Source organism: Boleophthalmus pectinirostris, unplaced genomic scaffold (genome assembly GCF_026225935.1).
Source record: "Boleophthalmus pectinirostris isolate CB_2022bp ecotype Guang Dong unplaced genomic scaffold, ASM2622593v1 HiC_scaffold_1, whole genome shotgun sequence".
In the NCBI taxonomy this organism is placed as follows: Eukaryota; Metazoa; Chordata; class Actinopteri; order Gobiiformes; family Gobiidae; genus Boleophthalmus; species Boleophthalmus pectinirostris.
Genome location: NW_026570970.1, coordinates 22,497,022 through 22,521,038, shown reverse-complemented (window position 1 = coordinate 22,521,038; position 24,017 = coordinate 22,497,022). Strand labels below are relative to the sequence as shown.

The window sequence follows — 24,017 nt, the reverse complement described above, 5'->3', positions numbered from 1 at the left end:
AACCAAAACATTAAACAATTTGCCTCTTGGTGTTTTACCAACATTTGTTACCTAGCACACCATACAGAACAACTATAGAAATTCCTTTTCACTTTATTTAAATTAAATAAATAAACATAAGACACTTAAATTAGACATTAACACATTGAACTGGCCCACAAACTTCCTTTTTCTCTACAGTTCGATCATTTTCAGAGATATATTAAGGTTAAATTAAAATGACTATCAATTTGAACATATATATGATAATGGACTCACCTGTGCAACATCCTCAAAGTCATCGTGTCTCTTCTGGAGGGCCCTCGCTCGGTGGAGGGACTTGCCCACTCCAGTGTGCTTACTGAGGAAGGCCTCCCCGTGGTTCTCGATCCAGTCCATTACCTGCACAAGAAAAGAGACTATGATTAGCACCCACGTCGCTGCCCTGTGCTCCTGACAGCTCACATCTACACTGCTGTACAAAATGGTCTCTAGCCTCATGAATTAAGAATGGGGCAGATGAAACCTTCATGATCAGGTCTGAGAAATTAGGTCACAGCTGCTCAGAAGGATTAATACTGTATTAGACGCCTATCAAAGAACCTGAAGAATTGATGGGGAGACCAATACAAAGTTGCCTTTTGCTTATCATACATTTCATATACATGTATTATACATTAAGGAAACTTGTCTAATATGCAACCTCCTACACTATGTACTATTTTTGATATCTGACAATTTATGGAATTTGTATTTGTTAAGTTTATTGTCCCATGAGGAAATGGAAATGTGCACTATATTTGCGTCAACAGTTGGGGACAACAGGCACCCCCACAAGTAATGGCCAACCCAGGCCTTTGATCCTTCCATGGATCAAAGTAAAGGTGTACCCGGAAACCTTTATGGTGTATGGCACACCACCTGCTTGTCTTTACACTATAGGATTAAATGTATACATCTCATAGACACAAACAGGACTGTGGAGAGGCTAGCCCACTCACAGTGAGAAGAATGTATTACTCAGCAATAAAAACACCTGTCATCAAAAACAAACAAACAGACAATTTAAATGCCATACTGTGGAAGGCAAAGACACTGACCACAACAGACAAAAATCTGTCTTTTCCAGTCACTGTCAAACCTTCAACAAACTCAGTCACCAGCACATGAATTTGTACCATTCATCATAACTGCCAGTGACTATTATGCTATGGTTGATTTGTACACTCAAATATATTTTCATGCATGTTTTGGCTCTATCTTGAGAGATGAATCCCATTGACAGATTTTAACCTCAGGCCGATTTGGTCTAATTGAAGCATTTATAATAAATTATCTTACTAATAATTCATCAGAGTTCTGCATTGCCTCAAAAACAATCTTCTTATAAAAAGGCACTACCCCACCATCTTCTGGACTGATTTGTGGGCTTTTAAGGAAAAACATCTTATGGCTTTAAACGTGTTGTAATCTATGACCTCAGTGTAGTGAAGTCAGTGCTGCTGTTGCCACGCAGAGAGTTGAGAGGTCAATGTGAGGTCAGAGTGGACTGTAGCATGAATGCAGCTGGTCCATCTGCCAAATAAAACGGCACACCTAATAAGCTCCTATCCGGGTTTCACTTCGGCATCTCTCCTCTGGGGTCACATTTATACTGTAGCGTTACAACCTGAGCCTGGAATAGCCTTGTTTGCAGTGATTTATAGACTATTGCTACTAGCTGGCTCTCTCTCCTGCTAGTTATTCTCACTTTCACTCTATGTCTCTTAGGCTTGTCTGGGTTGTCTGTCTCAGGAGTCCCATACAAACTGATGCATGACGATTGCACTTGGCAAAGCTCTTTTCAGATAAATTTATAACCTTCTGATATGATCTCTTATTCCCTGTGTATTCAATCGTTTCATTGTCTCTACCTCTCTCCTTCCCTCCTGGGACAGATATAAATGTTTGCATGGCACTCAAACTTATGTATTCATCTCAAGATTTGTAGTCTGCTTCATGCCCAGTTTCAACTCCCCTGGAACGTTTTTACACTAAACATCCACAAAGATTTGAATTACAATGGACCGTTACAAAGTCAATACTGTATGCTACTGTATTGCTAGGAGATCTCTGAATACAGGAGATGACTTCAAAATAGGGGTATGGTTTGGGTTAGTGTAGCAACAGCTGTAGGACAGATTTATTACTGATGTCAATTCAAACTATACACTTTTAGTGTTAAGGCTAAAGCATGCAAAGTTTTCACGTAAAACATAGTAGCATTCACATGGACATGGAAACTGCACACTGATCATAACTCTTGGTCAAGACTGAATCCAAACAGCGATACAGACCAAAATTGGTCCCTTTTTATGGGTTCCAACAAGTTATGGCAACTGTTGTCTGTCACCATAGCAATTAAGCAATTACAATCAAAATATTATATATTTCAAATGAGGAAAGGTCCTCACAAAAACTTCCAAAGCAGGAAAGAATTGCTACCCTGAAACCCATGAATACCAATTCTCTTTTGGTATGGGTGACCTACAGTATGTGAGCCACAAGTTTAAAAAAATAACACATAATTCAAGTCAAAGACAGTGTCAGATTGTCCCAATGTGACTTTGCTCCAGTGTGTTTCCAGTAGCCTGGAGCCTCACATTTCACCCGGCTGCATTACTCACAGTCTCACAATCGCATTAAGAAAAGTGTAATAACAGAAAACTGTCTGCTTCACTGGTGATGACAGTCTCAGTGCTGGCTAAAAATAACTTTCAGAAACTATAAATGACATATTAGATCTTAAGCCCCTTCATTCAGTTAGACTTTCAGAAATCTGGGGTGATGCCTTTCTCATTTGTATAAAAAAAATAAAACTGCACTGCTATCATTACTGCCACTGCCATTTCAACAAGCCATAAATAATACAACACTAGAGTTTTCTTACTATACAGATTTATATTTATACTTATTTATATTTGTAGTAAAAAAGATTCCCCAAAAATGTACTTCAGAATTTACGCAAGTAAAACTATTAGACTTTACCTCTTTTCTTGTCAGAAGTAACATCTGTGATTCTGTTTGGGCAAAGTTTATCACACATAGTTGTCTCCTGACTTGATTACACGCTTGCATAAAAGATTACACGCTTCACTGTGGTTTAGAGTGAATCCTAGCCTTGTGAGAAAGAAGGACTACTGACCCATTTCTGCCTGATTTTGTTTGACTTTTTTAACTTGTACATAAATGACAATAATACGCGAAGCATCTCTAAAAATACCCACTCAGATCTTAATCGTGCTTGCTGGTTTCACTCCTCCACCTGTTCCAGTTGTGCTTCAGTCTAAACAGCAGTGAGTACCTGTTGGACGTCCTGCTGAAACACACACAGCTGCAGTCTCTGGTGCAGTCGAACTTTTCGGTGCTGCCAAATGTTCTCCAGACGCCGCTGATGATGGAGGACCTCATGAACCACGTCCAAGATACAGTGAACCTGCACAACACAACAAGGACTGCACATCTCAGTATTGGTACAGTACTGAAATGTCAAACTCTGTTCCAATCCATGGGCCTCAGAATGATGAAAATTAGGACAGTTACCACAGCGATTAACAATTCAAAACAAAATATCAATTTATTTCTCACTGTTTTTAATGAACATATGATTAATTGCTGTAAAAGTCTAATACAGAGAACTTCAAGTATTTCTGTATTAAAGGTGCTCTATGTCACTTTTCAGTGGAGGTCTGTAACCATCTTGTTTCTATGAATATGTCGTGGCTCTGCTTCAAATGTTCCACAATATGACATCAAACAGATCAACCTTGCATTTATTTAATTACATGTAGTTTTATTGGTTAGAAATACTTAATGCCATATTGTGAAACAGCAAGCAATAACATCTCCAGAAAAGCGGAAAAGTTACGGAATGCACCTTTATACGATATAATGTATTTTACAACACATATAGTATCTTCAATTTACCATGCGGTTCATCAGTATCGACTCCAGCTTCAAATTTAGCTTTAATACAGATTTTAATAAGAACATTTTATAAGAAGATATTTTCAACCTAATCAGCTGGGATGTTTCATTTCAAAAATGTAAATGCAAATGTCGTGTCAGTGGTTTTCAACTCAAGAATGAAGCTTCATTATTACAATTAGATATGCAGGGTGGGAGACAGCAGAACTAATCAATGGTGACAGTAAAAATTACACAGTATATACATTAATTTATTTGACTTTGTGGAAAAGTAAAATTAAGTCATTCAAGAAGTAAACTCTGAATATTAAACTTATCAGATTAATGTTTCATGAAATTCAAATATGTTGTATCTCTGTATCATTTATAGTTGATACAAAAATAAAACTGATTATCAAACAACATGGCCATATGTTTGTTTATTTTAGGAGCCTGTAATAAGGTTGACAATTTTATTCACGTTACAAGGAGAGAGGGTTTGGTGCAATTAAGAAGTGAAAGAGGAGACATTTTACAGTTTCCTCTGGATAAAGCATAATCCACATGCTTCTCTAAATACCCTTTTTAATTGGGATAAAAAGTTGAGTCTCACCGCTTTGGAGTAATTTGCTGTTGCTGTTAGCGACTCGGAGTTGCCAGGACTCAGGGGCCTTTGGAGAACGTCCAGCAGGGCTTTACCATCCTGACTCACCTACATAAATAAACAGGTTAAAATAAGAATATACCAAACAACCAAATCACGCTGCTTTGTTTGCAAGCCTCGCCTGTAACTACGCACCACATCACTGCAACATTTTCTATAATTTGGCTTACAGTGTATGTATAGTACTGAACATATAATTGTCTTAAACACTTCAATGTATAGTAGAAAAGAAAAGGCTATGGCAAAAGTATTGGATTTCTGTCTAGATGTCTACAACAGTGCTGCAAAATATTCTCACCACATAAAAACAACATTTCAGATCCAGAGTACATATAAAAGCATTTCTGGTGTGTGTCAGGTTAACAGGAAAAGTGGCTCTCCTGCCAAGTTCAACCAGCACAGTCTGAAACTGAGATGTATTTCCATATGTTTGCTTGTGTGAATATGGATCAGATAAAAATGAATTGAAAAAGTGTGCAAGAATTTTATGTAAGTTTACTACACTTGTATTACTGTACTACACTGTATTTCTGAATACAGTAATGATGATAAATTATCCACTGACACAAAATATCCACAATATATATTATATATACCAAGAAGGATCGTTCCATCTATCATTGATAAAACAATAAGCTAATATATTAATAGGGTGTTTTCACGCAATAAGGTAAAATTCTAAAATGTGTAGTTTAAAACTGAGCTGAAGGACGAGCCTGAATTCTATTTATGGTTAATATCTCTGTTCTCTGTCATCATAAAAATAAACAATAGTAACATACTTTTTCACGGTAGCTTGAGAAAGAGGTGCGTTTATTCAACCTCATAGCTGTGATTATTGTCAGTTGAAAGAACTTAAAGCCATAAGATTAATATGGAAATTTTGTGAAGCCATTAAACAAAAAATATTCACATTTGTGGAAAATAAGGATATTTCTTTCAAAAACAGTACATCTCTTATGGAGTTATATAGGGCCTTGCCCTCCATTTGTACACATCCTGTTGTTATGACAGATTTAGGGCTTACCTCAGTATAGGCCTGAGTAACCTGCTCATAGAGACTCTGGTGGCGGTGAATGGCCAGTTCTAGTTCCTGCATCTCAGTGGGCAAGCCTCCTTCACTGCACACTTTGCACCAGGCATCCACCTCAGACAGGAACTAAACAAATGGGATAAATATACAAGGCAATGCACTTCATGATTACAACAATTACAAAACAAGCCATTAAAAATAAATAATTCTCATGTTATGTTCAATCAAAGCTTTCATTTTTCTTGTTCACTGGCAGTGTATACATGTAGTTAATGTCAAGGGCTCAGCAGGAATCAAACCAGCTCCATCTGTTGCCATGTCAACCTTCCAAGAAGTGGCAGCAGAACTGTTTGATCAATTAAATAAAATGACAGACTAAAATGTCTGATTACGCAACATGTGCTGAACTAGAGCCTAAAGAAGAGTCTGTGTTCCCAATGAACTGTGCACCCATTGCTCTCTGATAATAAGTTTGGTTTCAAACAAAATCCATTTTAAATGCTGATTATGCAGATTATTTATGTTGTTCATCATTTCTAGTTAATAAAAAATGATTTATGGTTTAGCACTGAGTGACAGCGGACTCATTTCATACAAGTGATTGAAATTGAGCACAACAGTGATGCAATGATACAAGGGTAAAAGAATGGAGAGGCATTCAGCAAACTGTCAGAATCAATCTCACAGTGCTGAGACCCTTTGGCCATAATAGTGAACAGCATATGTAAACAATTTAAGCATTTCTTAATATCACTAATTAATTGTAAACTCTATTATACCATCAACAATGAAACCTTTTATAATAACTGTTAAAAATGTTGCTGTTTATTGGTAAGTGTAGTGTGTTTAATCAGAAAAACAGTATAAACAAAATGGCATCTCACTTGCTCTGCTTTTTGGTGAAAGACAGAGGACATGGCAAGGATGGTGGAGCGTTCATCCAGAGCAGCAGCAAAACTCTTCCAGTCCTGGTCCAGTTGACCTGAGATCTGCTTGATCTGAGTCGAAGCGTAGTGACCAGCCTCGGCCAAACGACTGGCCACTGACATAATCCTATTGATGTTTACGTAGGCATTCTAGGAGAAAGTACAGAAATTGCTTTAAAAATATTGTATTTGCTCACAAAGACTGATCCCTGTAAATGGAACAGGCAGACACACAAATCAGAGTTATGTTCAAATCAAATTATTGACAATTACAAAAACACTTAACATGATTGAATCATTATAAACACCTATATGTACAAATATGTACAGTTATTTTGTTTACATTTAATCATATCAAAAACTTCAACAAGTCATCTACAAAAGGCAGATAATGATACATGTACAGTACCAAAGACAAAGACTTTCGTTACCATGGAGTTCATCGCAAAGTGATTGTGTTGCGTTTGCAGCTCCACCGCGTGCTGATATCCGCGACCGATTTCTGTGTGACTCTGAAGAAACACCTCCTTATTGTGGCTGATCCAGTCAAACATCTACAACAAAAAGAAATAAGCACAATGTCTAAAAACTCATGATCAAAAAATACAAATTAACTTTTTTTTTTTTCATTTTGCAGTTTATCTATACAGTTGTAATATAAATACTGTTAACACTATATTAAGTAGATACTAGAGTAGAATCTCTTAATTGCCTGTTGTGGAAGAAATTCATATTTGGCTCATCACCTCATAAAAACAGCACAATACATAAAACATCAGTCACTAGTAAGTCTGTGTGAGGCTCCCATAGGTATTGCAGAATGTGAATATAGTGTGTAAAACAAACATTTATTTGAGAAATTATAGTTAAACATTGTCAAACCTAATTATTTCTTTGGCTTGGCCTCTGATTGTTTTCCACATTGTTAAATCATTTATACACCCACGCATTTCCCTATCGTGACAATATTTGATGTGGACAAAACTCATTTTCTTGCAGCTTATGCTACCATAAATATTTAGAGCTCCTGCATGTGGACTTTTAAACTGGAAAAAAAGAAACAAAATAGGTAGACAGCAACACAACTTTAGTGACAAACTTGATTGTATCAAAAGCTATTGTTTGTTTTTTTCTTGAAATAAAACATGAAATTGTAAACATAATTAGGCCACCAGTTCTCCATTCACAGTTGCCCTAGTATTTAAATTCAAACCATGATAAACCTACATATTTGTCCCATGCTTTTTTAGATGCTGGTATGATAATTGTGAAAGGAATTCAAACATTTACTCACAACCACAGCAAATCACTTAACTGATGCAAGGCTGTCTTTCCACCAGCTTAACCACTTATGGTTTTTCTGTTTATACAATGAATGCACTATAACTGCCAAGAAAACATTTGATATATACAATGTAAAAAAGTGAGACCAAAGTACAAAATATCATAATATTGTGAAAATATGTGTGTGTGTTTTTTTTTCCCAATGAATTTGATACATGTCCTATATATTATGCAACAATTTACAAAAATGTTTTTATATATACTTATTACTACAATATCTTGTTTGCATAATTACCTTGGTGTAACACAAGATATTATTTTTTTTATATATTTTAACCTTAAGTTACATTTTTTAAAACTACAATTTGGAGGTGAAGAAGTTATTGCATTGCCTGGAATGTTCCACAGAATTGCATTAAACCTACCTAAATCTATCTTACATTCATTCAATGCCATGGTTTTTATTGCTTTAAAATATCTTAAAAAACGTGCGGCATTGCCTTTGCGCAAATCTGTGTTAGAACTTGTAACAAGGCCAAGTTCATAAGTTACAATGTATGTTATCTCCCAAAGTCAGAGGACAGTTCACAATTTGTGTTTTGGAAATAAAGTCTACATTGAAATTCTTGGGACATGTATAAAGAAAAGATGTAAAGTTTAAACAGCTAGGAGGTTAATAGATGAGAATTGTTCTAAACAGAGGCATATGCTTGTTGTTCATATGGTTTGTTGCAGAGACATGTTAAAAACTGAAAACAGAACGCTCTAACTTATCACAGCATGTGTTTTGTGTACACTATCTGTATGATCATCATTTCAGGCCCCATGCTGTCAGATAAACAATAATCAACTGCGAAACACAAACATGAGCTGCAGATGTCTTGTATTTATTACAGCTTTTAACAGTCAACGTGACCTCACCAGGCTCCACTTCTCTCTCACAGTGAAAGCCTCAGAGCTACAGGGCAACTGAATAATTTAACAAAACCTTTATAATGCCATCACAACAGCCTGCTTACATGTGCCTTGCTTATTTACCATTCTTCACGTTACTGCTGTGATTACTACCATTGCAACTCCACACTCACCTTTTCTGCATCCTGTTCAAAGAGCCGTAGCTGAAAGCACTGGTCTAACTTGAGTTTACGGGCGTGCCACATTTGGTGAAGGTGCTGCCGTGTAGAGTGAAGCTTATCGAGAAGACTGGCCACCTGAGAACACAAGACAATTATTTTTGAGACCATAAATTGTAATTTTTTTAAATTATACTTTTTCTTTGATTCATATTTACAGCAACAAAAATTCCATATAGGCTGTTTGTCAAGTCCAAAAGAAAGTACAACTAGATACCATGATACACTTGAAAATATGAAAACTTGTATTAATTTATTTTATGATTATTTAAAATTCTATACAGTTGGCTTTGGGTCATATAACAGTTTTGATGCAGTGTAATGTGCAGTACTGGTTTAGATGCACAGGACTTGGTGTGTGTCTTGAGGATGACTGTGCCCCGCAGAGGCCCTGACAAGCTAACATGCAGAGAGTGCTTCTCATTAGTGCTAATGAGGGATGCTAAGAAGCTGTGGGGCAAAGCAAGGTGAACAACAACTGGACTGCTCACTACATGCAGTAATATGGAGACTAATGCTTAATGTCAAGGGCTACATATGGTGTTAACTGTGCTGGACTAACCACAGTATAAAATGTGTTGTTATCAGGGGAGAGTCTTACTTGCACGAAACTGTTCCCATAGTCTACCTATTCATAGTCTACATCTTGGTGCCTACTTTGACTTTGGTACTGAGTCGTAACAGTCACAGCAGCAAACCTATTAAAATACACCCTAAAAAGCATGGTGCCAGGGTGCCAATCTGCAGCCACTGACTAATTAAACAGCTCTAAGTGGTAATTTTAAGTAACCCAGTTAAGGAACAGGCCATGTTTAGAGATAAAGTTTTATCTCTAAACATGGCCTTTAGAATTCTTTCATTTCCTGTGCTCTTTGTGAATGGACAATATTTATTTTATTATCATTGCAATACCTTAGGAACCAGACTCTGGAAGTCAGCAGAGCCAGAGATACAGTTTCTCCCTGAGAACCCATCACTGGATCGAATACACTGCAATAGTCTCTGGCCTTCACGGTCCAGTTCCTCCACTGGAGCCTTCAGCACCTGAATGACAAACAAAACAAACACACAAAAATGTTAAAACATGAGACTGCCCTGAATGTGAATATTAAGCAGCAGGTATTATTTTAAGGTTGCAATGGCTGGCATTTAAACTGTAACATATAAAAGACAGTCACAAGGCTAAGAATGTCTATATTATTAGTTGTTGGTCAAGGATTTCACATTGCAGGTTAGATCAGGGGTATTCAAACAAAGATGATATTCAGCTTTTTGAGTACCACCAGATCAAACCTTAAACAGTCAAGATTAAATTAGGACTGAACTTGGTTTAAATTAGATTAACCCAGGACAAACCAGATTTATCTGTAAATAAAACAAACTGCACAAAGCCCAGAGATCATCAGAGGCAGCCCGAGTACCACTGGTTGTAAATGTATCAATGTAATACAATCAAAACTGCATATAGGCTTAGGGAGTGTGAAGTTATTAATAGAATTACAATACAAGATTGAGAAAGGCTTGCCTGCAAAGCCTAACTTAAAGGTCCTGTTGGTGTATCACTCATGGTCATACTTGGTCCCTTATTTATTTATATTCTATGGTGGATATTTGTATGGTGCTTATGTTGCTGTGTTGTCCTCTCTTTGTGTTAAACATGTGATCCCCTCTCCCAAGACAATTTTCTCTCATGGGAGACACTAAAGGATTATCTTATCACTGTTTGAGCAACACAGAACTAGATCATCTTTATGTAAAGATGAACAGAAGTTGTCTCACCTTCTTTTTCAGTTGTGTGTGTTCCTCTATCAGCCGTCGAGATCCCTCCACATCTGCCGGAAATTCCTTCTTTGACTGAAGCTCCTAAAATACACAGTGAAATTACATTAGGTCTACTATAAATAAGTCTAGATGTAGTACATGATATTACTGAATTAAATCTCCCAACATCTCCTAACCTGCAGATCCTCGAGTCGGGATAGAAGATGAACCGCATTGGACATAAACTCTTCAAGAGACACTCTCAAGTCTATCCACTCATCGTGGTTATAGTCCAGCGAGCCTTCGAAGTCGTCTGTCAGCTGAGAGGGGTCCACCAGTTTAGCTAAGCCCTCTACTGACACCATACTGGTCTGAGGGACAAAGCCACAAATATTTTAAATATAAATAAAATAAATTTTTTAAACATGCTATTGTGATAAGACACTGTAAATGTGAATTAAAATCAGGATAATGTAAATGACTAATCTCAAACAGAAAATAACAATTGAACTGAACCAAAATCAGCTTTATTTTGGTTCAGAAACAAACAAATCAGAAACAAACACAAACTATTTTAACAGAGAATTTAGGTTCCAGGTCTAAGAAAAGCAGAAGGGTACAGAATATGAAAATTTGAAGCTTGTCATGATATTTACAATGCTTATTCATCATTCAGTAAATGACAGTTGGAACAATATGTTTTCTGGCTTAATATTTATCACATGCATCTTTTCTAGTTTGTTCTAGTGAGAACCTTTTTATTTTTGTAGCATGGTTAAATTTGACCTGTTGAGGATCAAATAAGTAACTCCTGTGAGCCATTATGGAGTCTAACTACTTCAGTGTTTAATTCTTCAGTTTTTTAATGCTATTGTACATTCAAATTTATTGTGACAGGACTAAAAACAGGTTGCTGTTGTTCTCATTTGAAAAAAATCTGTGAATATTTTTTCAGTGCAATGCATAAATGATTCAGCCAAAACCAAATACAGACACTTATGCTTATGATCTAGATGAAATCAAATACAGTTTTATATGAGACTCAAGATAATATTAAAACTTATTACTCCAGCTGTCTCCAGGTCTAGTCTAAACTATTACTAAAGGCCACAAACCTCAAAGGAGAACTTAGCGCTGCCAAAGTTGGTCTTCTGTTTCTGCCAGAAGTTGTCTGGTTTGATGATGAGAGCCACACAGATCTCTGCAGGGAAGGACTCCTGCAGAGTCTTCAGCAGAGGCTTGATCAGCTCCCACTTAGAGCCACGCATGTCGATGATTACAGTGAACCCTCGCTTGCACACATCCTCACTGCAAAACACAACAATGGGGACAATAAATATTATAACATTAGTACTTTTAGATTAATCATGATGGAGTCAGTTATTCATTTTAAGAAGCAATAGTGGCCAAAAATAAGTCAATAAATGCCCACTAATATTTCCAAAAAGGACTAGATACCCAACAGTTCCTGAGGTGATGAAATCCCTGTGAAATTAACTTGAAGGAACAAAAACTGTAGGCCTCAATGATAATTTTTCTTTTTTTGAAACAGTTTAAAGTGACATAACTGAATCAATATAACACAAATAATCTAAATGAACAGAAATAAAATGTGTTGGAATGTCACTTGTTCCAGTGGGAGGTCTGTGCCAGTTTTGCCAAGAACAAGTTCTCCAACAACAACTCCCATAATTGCTGCAGCATAGAATTAAGCCAGGATATCAAAAACAAAACAATGGCTTTTGCTTTCCGAAAGGCCGTACATCCAGCTGCAGCTGATTGGAGAGCAGAAAAACACTCTGTAATTACCTGCACCCTCCCAGTTTCTATTAATATAAACGGTACATCGGCACATTCATTATAACCTGCCATTGGGAAGAGCAAACATCTCCATGGAAACAGCACTTCGATTAGCGGGAGGCACCAGAGCAGGACTGATGGCGTCCGGATAATGGACCTGATTTTGGGCTGGATTCCTTAATCACACTGAGATGTGCTCAGGTAGGAAAATCCATAAACATGCACAGTCCCTTCATGCATGTAATGAGGATGCTTTTAAATGCAATGTAGTGGCTGTAAGGACATTTTAGATATTTAGAAAGTATACTTTAGTGTAGTGATTAATGCTTTCTGGCGCTGGCACTAATATGTTTTCCTTACCATTAGGAAAATCACATTAAGTTAGTGAGATAGAGTTCAGACTAGGGCTGGATTACAAGGTGATAAAAATAGTTACATGCAGTGGTTTTCTATTGGGCATCTTTTTGCCCAAAGACAGAGACTTTTCCTCACCCACTTCTTATATTTGTTAGCCTCTATCAAGCTTTGAGAGAGTGACATGTAGATCTGACCAATCACAGTGAAATGTGAACTCTCAGAAGCAGCAGGTGGCTTTAGTTATCTCTTTATGGAGGATAAATATATAAACTAACTAGTAACTACATGAATCACAATATAATTGAAATTCCGATCTCAGCTCCAAAAATAGTGACATAACTTTAATTTTTATTATTTTTTAACATATTTCCAATCACATATTTGAGAGTTTATTCATTAGTTAGGCTATGTTTAAAATGAACTGTAAGCATTTTAAGCACAATACAATACAGTGTACCATGGCAGCATACAGTGTTTGATGTACAATGTTTGCATTCAAACATAATATGATAATATATTTTTCCCCAATAAATCAATATTATCAGTGCCACAACACAGTGCCGTTTGTTGGTTCCGTACTGTCAACAAAGCACTGATAAAAAAGTGATTTCTGAGACATCACTTTAAACCAATTTTTTGTATTTTACACAGATTGTAGCTTGTCAAGATTTCAGTGTGAAGCAAAAAGGTCTTGTGAAAACCTCCTGTGCACTGGTCCATCCCCACAGTGTGAGGCAGCAGCAGAGAGACGTGTTTTAACATTGACGTGGACAGACTAGCCGCTGTCCACTGCACACACTGCACCTTTCATGCTGATGCTAATGAAATGCTGCTCCCCCTGTGCTGCAGTGTGGAGCAGAAAAGGGCGTTTGATTTCACCATGTGGACAACCCTGAGCCACTCCACACGCTCTTCACCCTGAACTTCAGTGTTTTTAGATTCATCTCGTGTCATTCAGAAAGTGGTTTGGGCAGCCAGCGTAAAAGAGAGGTTAAATGTAAGGGTGGGTGTAATGTGAATGAGGTGAGTTGTAAATAAAAGTGTTTTTGTGTAAGAAAATGGGCTCTGTACCTGGGCACAGTCGACAGGTAGGTCACCAGCCTCCTCAGGTCCTCATGTTTTATTCGGTCGTGGTTACTTCTGGCAGGAAATGTCAGGATTGGTCCACCTCTCTTATCTCGACCACCTGTAGACATTATTTTTTAGCTCTAGCTGAGTATATACAGTAATTCAATCATAAAAACCCACAATACTCCTTTTGCTGGCCTGCTATTGTTAAAAGAAGCTATGTAGTAGGTCTGTCAAGATAAAAACATTTGAAATACAATATATTGCTGAAGAAAATATAGACAATAAACAATAATACTGAAACTAATTTATGCCATTGACACAAAATGTTTAAAGTAGAATCATCCCCCTGAAGACAAATCTAAATGTCTAATATTGTTAAAAACACAAACTGCTGTAAAGAAATAGCAAAATTTAATACTTAGTTTGAATGTATAATGAGTCATATAAGTTATTTATTCCATCCTCCACAGCTCAATTATTTTCATAGTACAGATAATTAACAAAAGGTTCCCTACTAGTACAAAGAAATATCTACGATAATTACTGACCCCAAAAATATTGTTCCACCTAACATATTTTGAACGATATGTCAATATAGTAATTATCGTGACAGGCCTAATGCCAGGTTATTTTGAAAAAAGTTGAAAGAGAAATACAATATAATGATCAATGAATTGACAATTTGTAGATCAATATTGTGATCTGAATTTTCTACTTTGTTTTTGGAATCATTTAGTATACACAGTGCTCCTTCAGCAAGATACTGCTTGTTTATTGCTGGGAAAACAACCACAGAAGATCAAGTAAATTGTCTTAACTTGACACTAGAGCAGTTATCAGAATAAAGCCACAAACTAAATCTTATGAGAGATAATCCTCACCATATTTTAGTCTAATGTGGCTGGTATCTTTACCCCCTCCACTCAGACCATAAACATACTCTCCCTCTTCCTCTGTGTGTAATGGATAATGTGACTGGAGATGTTTTGGTTAGAGTCATGTAAGAAACACAAATCACATTGTTTATAAAAGTGAGTGTGATGGTGGAGGGGGTGTTCTGCAGTAATGTGGAGGAGGAATCTCGATGACAGACTTTTGGCTTAAACTCACACTCTCATTATTTCAGCAGATCGGCTTCAGTTTATCTGGTGAAGATTTTACAATGTCCAATAATCAAATAAGTTGTGAATAAAATTGCATTATAAGAGATATTTTTAAAGCCAAATTTAATGGAATATAAAAAAGAGAAAAGGCAGAGTTAAACAAAGATAACAGGGCTATAAACTTTTAGTCATTTAGCTGATTAAAGGGTTTTGAGCCAACCAAAATTTGTATTAGTCAACTAATTATTTGATTGTGATGATGTAGATTTACACTGACCACAACAAAAAGGAAAATGCATGGGACTGGAGATATTTACATACAAATATGTAGTTTACTAGTACTCTTCTTGACTTACAAGTCCACTATGTGTCATATTTGGTCAAATCATCAAGATAGTTTTGAGAGCTAATATAAATTGATGCACAGGGCATGTCTTTCTTTAGTTAACCTAGAATAATTTCACTGGAATATTGTATTCAACACAAACATCAAATATATTAATCGTTTTTTGATGCTTTGTGTGCTGAAGCATTTATTTATTATTGGCTAGCACCTTGAGATTCATAATATTTTACTTCATAATATAGTCATAAAATGGTTCTAATGTCACACTTATGTACTTGTCCAGAAGCCAAGTTCACTTTCTTATCGCACGCATGGTTTGAGTTACAGGAAGTCCAATGGAGCTGAAACCACTTTAAGGGCTTGTTTTGGCACTCTCTTATGAAGTGTCTACCAGAGCAGTGAAGTCCACATCAGCCCGTCGACAGTGTGAAGAGGCTGTGATGAGAGTGCAGACCTGTTTTGTGACTCAGGACTGGGTCTCGTTCCTCAGGGTGGCCCGCTACACAACAGTAATCTCTTCTGCAGTCATGCTTTATGAAAATGTAAGTTCAAGATGCTACGCTATACTGTACACCGGAGACAGCAGTACTTTGCCAGCTGTCTGTACCGTCCATGGGTGATAGATACATTAAATACTTTAGAAGAGCAAGTACTGTATATGTAACTGTAAAGTAAGTGTATTTGTTTACTCTGAAACCAGAAGGAGCATAGTTCAAGTCTTCTAAGAACTACTTTATGACTACAAGACAGAAAATTAGAAATAAGTACTTTTCTGATGGAAGCTCCATCACTTGCTTGTCTCTTCTTGCAGTTATTATTCAATTGCAGGTGCTTTTATTGCCAAACCCTTCAAAAATATGGATTCTTACTGTGAGTGGGCTAATGTCTCCACAGATCTGACCTGTATTTTAGCTTGGTTTCATCACCTCCTTGTGTCCAAGTCTTATGTCATAACATTTCTGGCAAACCAACATCTACATGGAGACAAGCAAGTAGCAGGCATTCCACCAGAAAAGTTGCATAATGCATCTTTAATTTGCTTTTGCTAATCAACAAGGATGAAGAACCATTTCTTTTAAAACCAAAGACAACTGAGTTTTGTGGTAGCCAAACCCACCTACAATATACTCCTATACTTTATGTACCTTCAGAAATGTGGATTTTTATAGTGCTTTTAAGACAAGTCACCTTCAAAGACATACTTCCACTTTTTTCTGACAATAACCTCTCCACAAGCAAAGGCAAAATGATGGTACCACTAAATATAGCCCTTTAAATGATCACGTTTGGTTTCAGACAATGATCCCATAGTCTATTTTAGGTCAGCGTGTGTGTATTTTATAGATACACAGTCTGTCCCACTGTAATTTGGACGACTCTTTGAATGGGAACTGTCCTCCTAACCTCATTAAAGCCTGGTGACCTGCAAATGCACTCACCTGAAACAAAGGCCACTTTCTCCTTCAGGATGGGTAGAACATCGGATGCCTTTAAGCTTTCAGTCCGGAGAGAACCTGGGAAAATACGAGGAGAAATAGCCTGTCAGAGTAGTTTTATGATTTTGCCATAAATCCCATTATCAGATCATTCCTACAAGAAAGGACTTTAGCTTTTGGGAACATTTTTAGATCATGCTTTGAAGTCCTGGTCAGAAATTCACAAAAATAATATTTACCCTGGATACAGAAGCCATAAAATCTATATCATGAAATCTTTATCATGAAACCTTACAGATTAAAGTAATGAAATGCTTCTATTCAATGTCCATAGACAGTATGCTCTCTCCTGCAGTTGGTCTGGTGATGCCCGTCTGTCATGTTACAAAGTCTCTCCAATATTCATGAATGCACAGTCTGCCCTGGCACCAAAGCCCAAATGCCCAGCTCCCACTGTTTAAGCGTGCACAATACAAGACACCCCACAGTCAAAATGCTATGTCAACAAAAATATAGAGAGTATACATAAGCAGTGTACGCTTAGAAGTATTTCATATTCATGCAACAACTCACCCGTAAAAATGTATGCAGCAAAAGGTGCCTGAAGTGCCTAGAGACTGCTGACATTTAGTGAAATTCCATATTTATGAAATATTTAAATGGATTAAAAAAGAAAAAAAAAATGGAGTGATGTTGTAAAGATATAGAATAGAATAGAATAGAATAGGCAAGCTCTTTGAAGATCGAATTAAAGGTTATTGACTTCACTGTTGGGGCATTCACTTTTCTTTGGGCAATCAAAAACTGTATCTTTTATCAGCAAGGAATACAAAATTATGACAAAGAGTTAAAATGCATGGATGCAAGAAAAAAAACAACTCAATACTGCAGCACATTTTTATATAGAATAAAGTAAAAAGTAGCCTAAAAAATGAAGAAAAACTTTATCTGGACAAGGAAATTAGCAATCACAGTTCATGCATGGTGCCTCTGATTTAACTAGTTGTGATAATAGTAGCACAGCACAGATAAGAGCAGACAGGTGCATACAGTGTACTTTTACTGTTACTGTATTTGGCTCAGCTCTGTAGACACACAGACAGTAATGACTCAACTGTTAGGCAGAGGACTCGCTCAGACTGCCAAATACTGCGGTCCAGATTGTCTCCAGATTTCATTTTGACTTTCGAAGCTTGCAACAAATATTCCAATAAAACAATTTCTGTAAACCACACTACAAAACAAATAAATTTCAAAACATTGTATTACAATTGAATTAAATGGGGGTGAATGACAAATAGTAAGTTGAGACAGATGCATCTTGACTAGTAGCTGGATTCACAAGTCTTTTGCACTTACAGTGGAAGTGATAAAGCTAACAGACATTGCGGTACAACACTGGCTAGTTTTGCTTGTGGCTATGAATTTTGAAGTAAAAATATATCATCAAGTTATTGTAAGTATCTGTCTTATCTTATATCTTCCACTGCTGTTTGTGATTACATGTTTGGCCCTGTAAATAAATGAAAGAAGAAATGGAACTGAATAACTGTAAAACAAAGTCCCTTTTGAATTGACTAATTTCCAAATTTCCAAATACATTTAGAAGCATTTCTAGTGTCAACATTTTAGTTTTTAATTGTGCATGCAAAATTACCCATAACTCTCCATTCTAAGACGTGGTGTAGGGCCATTCAAGGACATTTCTGAATGCAGACATTGACCCTGTATTACCTTGTAATGTACCTCCCATAGGCAGCCTGAAGAAAGAGGTAACAATTGACCTTAACACTGGCTGCAGCTAACGCACTTCCATTTCAGCAGTTTAATCTAAGAAGAAATCAACACCCAAGATGGATTGCTACATTTTATAAATGAGTGTACTGTAAGGGCAAGATATTTAAGTAACTCAAGTAGGAGACAAGGCAGTTTTTGAACAGTTAGAAGATTAATTATCTGTCTGGAAATACGTTTCTTTGCACAGAAAATGACCGATTTGTTGTTGTGGGAGTTGTAAGAATTGAAGGGAGTTTAGCTGCTGCCAAAGTCATCATCTTTTGTCTTCTGTCAGAAATGTCAGAAACGTGTCAGAAATTGTGTGAATAGGTTTGGGGGAGATTTGTCCATTAATGTCACTTGAAAAGAGCATTGTCATTACAGCCAACACAGGAAACTGTCAATCACAGAATAGTTAGTTTGCCAGAACGCAGAAGTATGTATAGTTCATATGTGGTTTAAAGTTTAGGAACCCATCCGTGAGCCAAGACACTTATTTTGACTGCCATAAAACCAAACTTTATAAGAGTTCATTTATACGGGTGGCCAGTTCACCTTCACAGTCGTGTTGGAGCCTGTAAATTCTTATTAGCAGCAGAGGTGCAATGCAAAGTGCCTAACTGACAAAACAGATTATAGTAAAAGGAAAACAAGTGAGTGTTAACCTCAAGAGCTCAAATAATTTTTTTGATATTTTTCTTTTGTTTTTCTATAAATCTGACTGTGTTAATTAAGGTCTATGATTATATTATAAGAAAATGTAATGTGAAAGAAGAAATCAGTTGTTTCCCTGGATTAATTATCTATATGGGCTGGCTAAATTATTTTTTATTATTTAGTATTTTTGTTTGCTTTATGGTTTTATTAGGGCCCATATTAAACTATTTTCTGATCTTCTGGTCTTTTGTTTCTCACACAAACCCTGCATATGAAGTATTTAGAGTTCTGCTGCCAAACTGAAAACACTCCACCTTATGATGTCATGTGGTAATACAGGTAGTGTTCAACTATCTTTTTAAACTCCATCCATATACCTTCACTAGAATCATTTGGATAATTTCAACCTTGGAATCGTCAATCTACTGAATTAAAGGTAAAAAGGTAGAGGTTACCTTGAAAACTACCGCTTCATGACATCACAAGACAAATAATAAAGGATTTCACAGACAAATGAAACAAAACACAACTCAGAGTATGTGTTGGATGAGGTAACAACATTGTAACATGACTTAAAACTCACAAGAGCCAATTTTGCACAATGCAGGACTTTTAAATAAAACAGAATCATACTGAAAAAACTGGCATGTATTTTCAGACTGATGATTGGCTTTAGACCTCTTGACTAAAAAGACTCAAGATGATTATGATGACTATTAAAAATGACAGGATCAAGATTTGATTCAAACATGGTACACTCAAAAACCTGGCACCACCTTAACGCACAACCCTCTGGAACTCACTGCTCCTATAACCTTTCACCTTATAAGATACAGATACTAATACTGATACTTTGTTCTAAATGCATTTCTATAGTGGAATGCTAGTTATCATGTAGTTACCATGGTGACATAATGCACACATTAGCAAAGACAGCCAAAAAGTTTTAAGATAGGGGTGTAACGATATCCAAGTCTCTATGATATTGTCACGGTATGAATCTCATGGTACAATACTTATTGTGATATCATAGAAAAGCTTACGATATGGTGGGGAGGCTCACGATTAGTGATGTAACAATATCCAAATCTGTCGATACAATATTTTCACGATATACATCTCAAAATACGATATTTATTGTGATATTTTATGGAGGCAAACAAAACTGTTAATATGCTACTTTCTCCTCTTAAAATGCCTTGACAAGACTTAACTGAGAACTAAGATTAGTTTTTTTATGTAATCTACACTGAAATGGAGCAAAGGATCATGGTCTATGTAGTTCCCTCTGTCATTTTTTAGGTACTGCTGCACCGTAACTCTTAATTTAAACAAAGAGACTTCAGTAATTTGATATATTGTGATGGTCCTCACTCCACAATATTATTGTGAGAACTTTGACGATACGATATCATGATATTTCAGTTATTATTACATCCCTATAAACAACACATTTTCTAGAGCCATATGAGCATTCATTGTCTTGTTTAGGTGTTTGATAGTCAACAAAAAAGGTTGAGAGTTACAAACTACAACTACTACAAATAAACTGTTGGCAATGCTGGATAGCTGTAATTTTATGTGTGAGAAACTTGTTTAACAGTACAAAATCAGCTCATCTGTTGTCGTTCCAACTAAACCAACTCTTTCTATTGAGATAGTGTTAAAATAAAGATCAGATTAAAGTCTAACAAGCCTCTGATAGGACAGTTCTTACAGTTAGCGTCACACCTCCAGGGAATGTTCAACATGACATCAGCTGCAAAGTATCAATACCGAAAATGATTTAAGGATCTCAGTTAAAATTTCATCTCTTTTTTTATTCTCTGATTTATTTATTTGTATATTGTTTATTTAAGGATGCCCATTAGTCTCCTCAGTTGCACAGATTACTCTTCCTGCGGTCCACTCTAATCATAAAATTACACATTGACCGTACATTAACAGTAAAATAAATAACAGCAACTTCTATCATGAATATCATCTTTTTTTTTTTTTTTTTTTTCTTCAGTGCATTAATTCTTGGTTTAGACAAAGTAACGGTAGCATAAGAGGCTCATGTTATGTTATATCCATGTCAGGTGGGCTCTAGCTGTGAGAACACACTCTGAGGTCTGTGCATCGTCCAGACTTTGTGCAATGACAGAACTAAACTACATATCAGCCCCTCTTTGACTTTCATCCATGACAGTCCCTTATGCATAACATTAACACAAGTTTAAAAGGACATCTGAGCGCTCATCATGCAGCTCGATTCTGAACTATCTGCAGTTTGTCCAGGTCTTTGCTGGCAGCACTAGACCATACCATACGACAATAATCCAGATGAGATAAAACAAGAGAATGTATAACAAGTTTTCTTGCTTCATTTGGCATAAATTGAGCATTTCTTCTAATTATTGAAGTATTTCTACTCATCTTAGGAACAATATTATTTATATGAGTTGTCCATGTTCATTTAACTTCATGGTGACTATAGGAAAACTGGTTTGGTGGAGCCTGAAATTTTCCTATGCATTGAGTTCATCTTGCTCATGGGGAGTTACAGACTTCTGGATAGTCCATCATATGAACTTAACATTCACCTTTAAAAACATTCACCTTTTAAAAGCCATGTCAAGGGCCATGCCGTAAACTTAACACATGGAGAGCACTGGCACACCACTGTGATAGACACTCTTTAGAGCTAACTTGTCCCCATCCATCCCAGATAAGTTAAATAAGTCTATTACTGACAGGTATGTAAACTGTGTCTTCCCTAAATCTATATATTTTATAAATTTATACTGGGAAAGCACACTTAAATAGATAATTAACTATATATTGCTAGAATTGTCAAAAGTGCTGTACCTGATTTTTTAAGACAAACAAAAAACACAACTAGTTTGTTTTAAATAGTCTAGCAGTCCAAAGTTATTTCTCACTTATGTTATAAATTCCAAAGCTTTTAATCACGCACTGTAATGAGTTAATTTAACTTCACTTTTAACTTATAACATTTCACAACTCTCATAGACAGTGCGGAGTTTTGCTGTGATAGTAAATAAATTAAATGCTTTATAATTACGTCAAGAGTTGCTTAAGAGCAACAAATCTATACAGGGATAAATTTTGCTCAATTACATAGGACAAAATCTTGTAAGAGACATACAAGTATCAAAAATGTGTCAATTTTAATACAGTTTGTCTTGTAAGAATGTCCACAATTGTATTGTTGCCATATGAAACCAGTGGTACAAAAAATGACTATTTCTTTTATTCTGCCATTTCAGCAAATTCCATCATGACAAAAAAAAAATCTTGTCAAATATCAAGTTACACTCAAACATCTTGAAACATATTCTAGCTGGTTCTCATGTATTTTAAATGGGTTCTTTTCACATACACAGCTGCCCTTATCGCTGACTTTAACTTTTACAGGGCACAACTTTGATCTTGCAGCATGTGTTTCTCCCATCACTCTCTCACAGTCCATGTTTGTACAGTAGCAATACAGCAATGATCATAGCAGCATGCAACTGTTAAACGCACTAGGCCAAACAACGTGGGGCTAATAAATTGACTACACAAGATGTACAAATACACATTGGATCTTAAGTAAAGTTCCTGTGGCGATCGTGGGTTTTCTGCCACATTAAAAGGAGCTGAAAACCCTAGTGTGGTGGGCAGTATAGAAACTAACCTAAATATCTGCAAACCATTAATAAAATAATTAATAAACTTTCTTTTTTTGGGGTTATGGGTATGCACACCCTAAAACTGTCAGAACAAGATGTTAATAGTATTTATCAGACAGCACTGTGAAAACCCAGGAAGCGTGGCACCAGAGCCAATTAGACATCTTTGGTTATTGGAAGAGTGAAAGTGAGGAAACACTGTACACATAGTGGCCAAGGATAGTATCTGACTAATTAAATCTTAGAACACATGAAAGGAGTTACCGAATTCAAGGACGAATACATCTGAAAATTGCACAAGCATGGGACACTGATCCAGATGACATGATTCTCCAATACACAAAAGCCTGGTCTGAATCTCTCTGTGTTCACATGGATGTGATTTAAGGTGGATAAATAAATCCATGAATTTGGCTGCTTATGAGAAAAAAGTAAAAAAAATCAAATTAAAAAAAAAAAAAAATCACAGGACTGAACAACATCACTGAACAAAACACTACATTTAAATTAAACTGAGGTGAGAGAAATTTATTTTTATTCAAAATGAGGGTGACCACTGGCACAAGACGTGGCGGAGGGAGTGATGACAAGACTAATATCCATCTGTATAACAAATACAAAGAAATCTCATTCTGGACTTATCAGGCAACCAAGTATCAGCACTTTCGGTTCAGATCTATAGGTGATGAAAATATAGAATAACAAAAATTTATTCAAACATATCTTGGCCTTCAATCTAAATCCAGTAGCTATTTCTGAGTTGCCTAAAAAAACTTTCAAACACCCAAATAAGACAAAAATCACCTTCCTTATAACAACAATCAGTCAATAGATATATATTTATACACAATTCTGACAACAGCTTTAAATAGCTCCATTGTTTTTTCACCATAACACGTATTCTTTACTTTTTCTTTTCTTAACTTGATTTTCCAATTGTCTTTGCAGCTATTTGTATTAAATGTTTTATTGTGGGAAAATTTGTTTCTTGTTCTTGTATAACTCAAGTAAATGAAGAGGAAACACAAAGGAAATCGAAATAAGTGCTGAGAAATGGTCTAAAAAAAGG

At 36.2% G+C, this 24,017-nt stretch overlaps 1 protein-coding gene across 1 annotated transcript in view; it reads right to left on the bottom strand.

The window, feature by feature from the left end:
• Positions 1–24,017, bottom strand: part of kalrna (kalirin RhoGEF kinase a) — a 103,290-nt gene that overhangs the window by 44,649 nt on the left and 34,624 nt on the right. The window contains exons 2-14 of the mRNA XM_055149335.1: positions 16,842–16,916; positions 13,954–14,068; positions 11,841–12,033; positions 10,923–11,096; positions 10,744–10,827; positions 9,877–10,008; positions 8,920–9,042; positions 6,979–7,101; positions 6,506–6,697; positions 5,616–5,747; positions 4,538–4,636; positions 3,323–3,454; positions 259–381 (exon numbers count right to left, since the gene is read on the bottom strand). Coding sequence (XP_055005310.1) covers positions 259–381; positions 3,323–3,454; positions 4,538–4,636; positions 5,616–5,747; positions 6,506–6,697; positions 6,979–7,101; positions 8,920–9,042; positions 9,877–10,008; positions 10,744–10,827; positions 10,923–11,096; positions 11,841–12,033; positions 13,954–14,068; positions 16,842–16,916 — 1,697 coding nt within the window. The remainder of the gene's footprint in view (positions 1–258; positions 382–3,322; positions 3,455–4,537; positions 4,637–5,615; positions 5,748–6,505; positions 6,698–6,978; positions 7,102–8,919; positions 9,043–9,876; positions 10,009–10,743; positions 10,828–10,922; positions 11,097–11,840; positions 12,034–13,953; positions 14,069–16,841; positions 16,917–24,017) is intronic.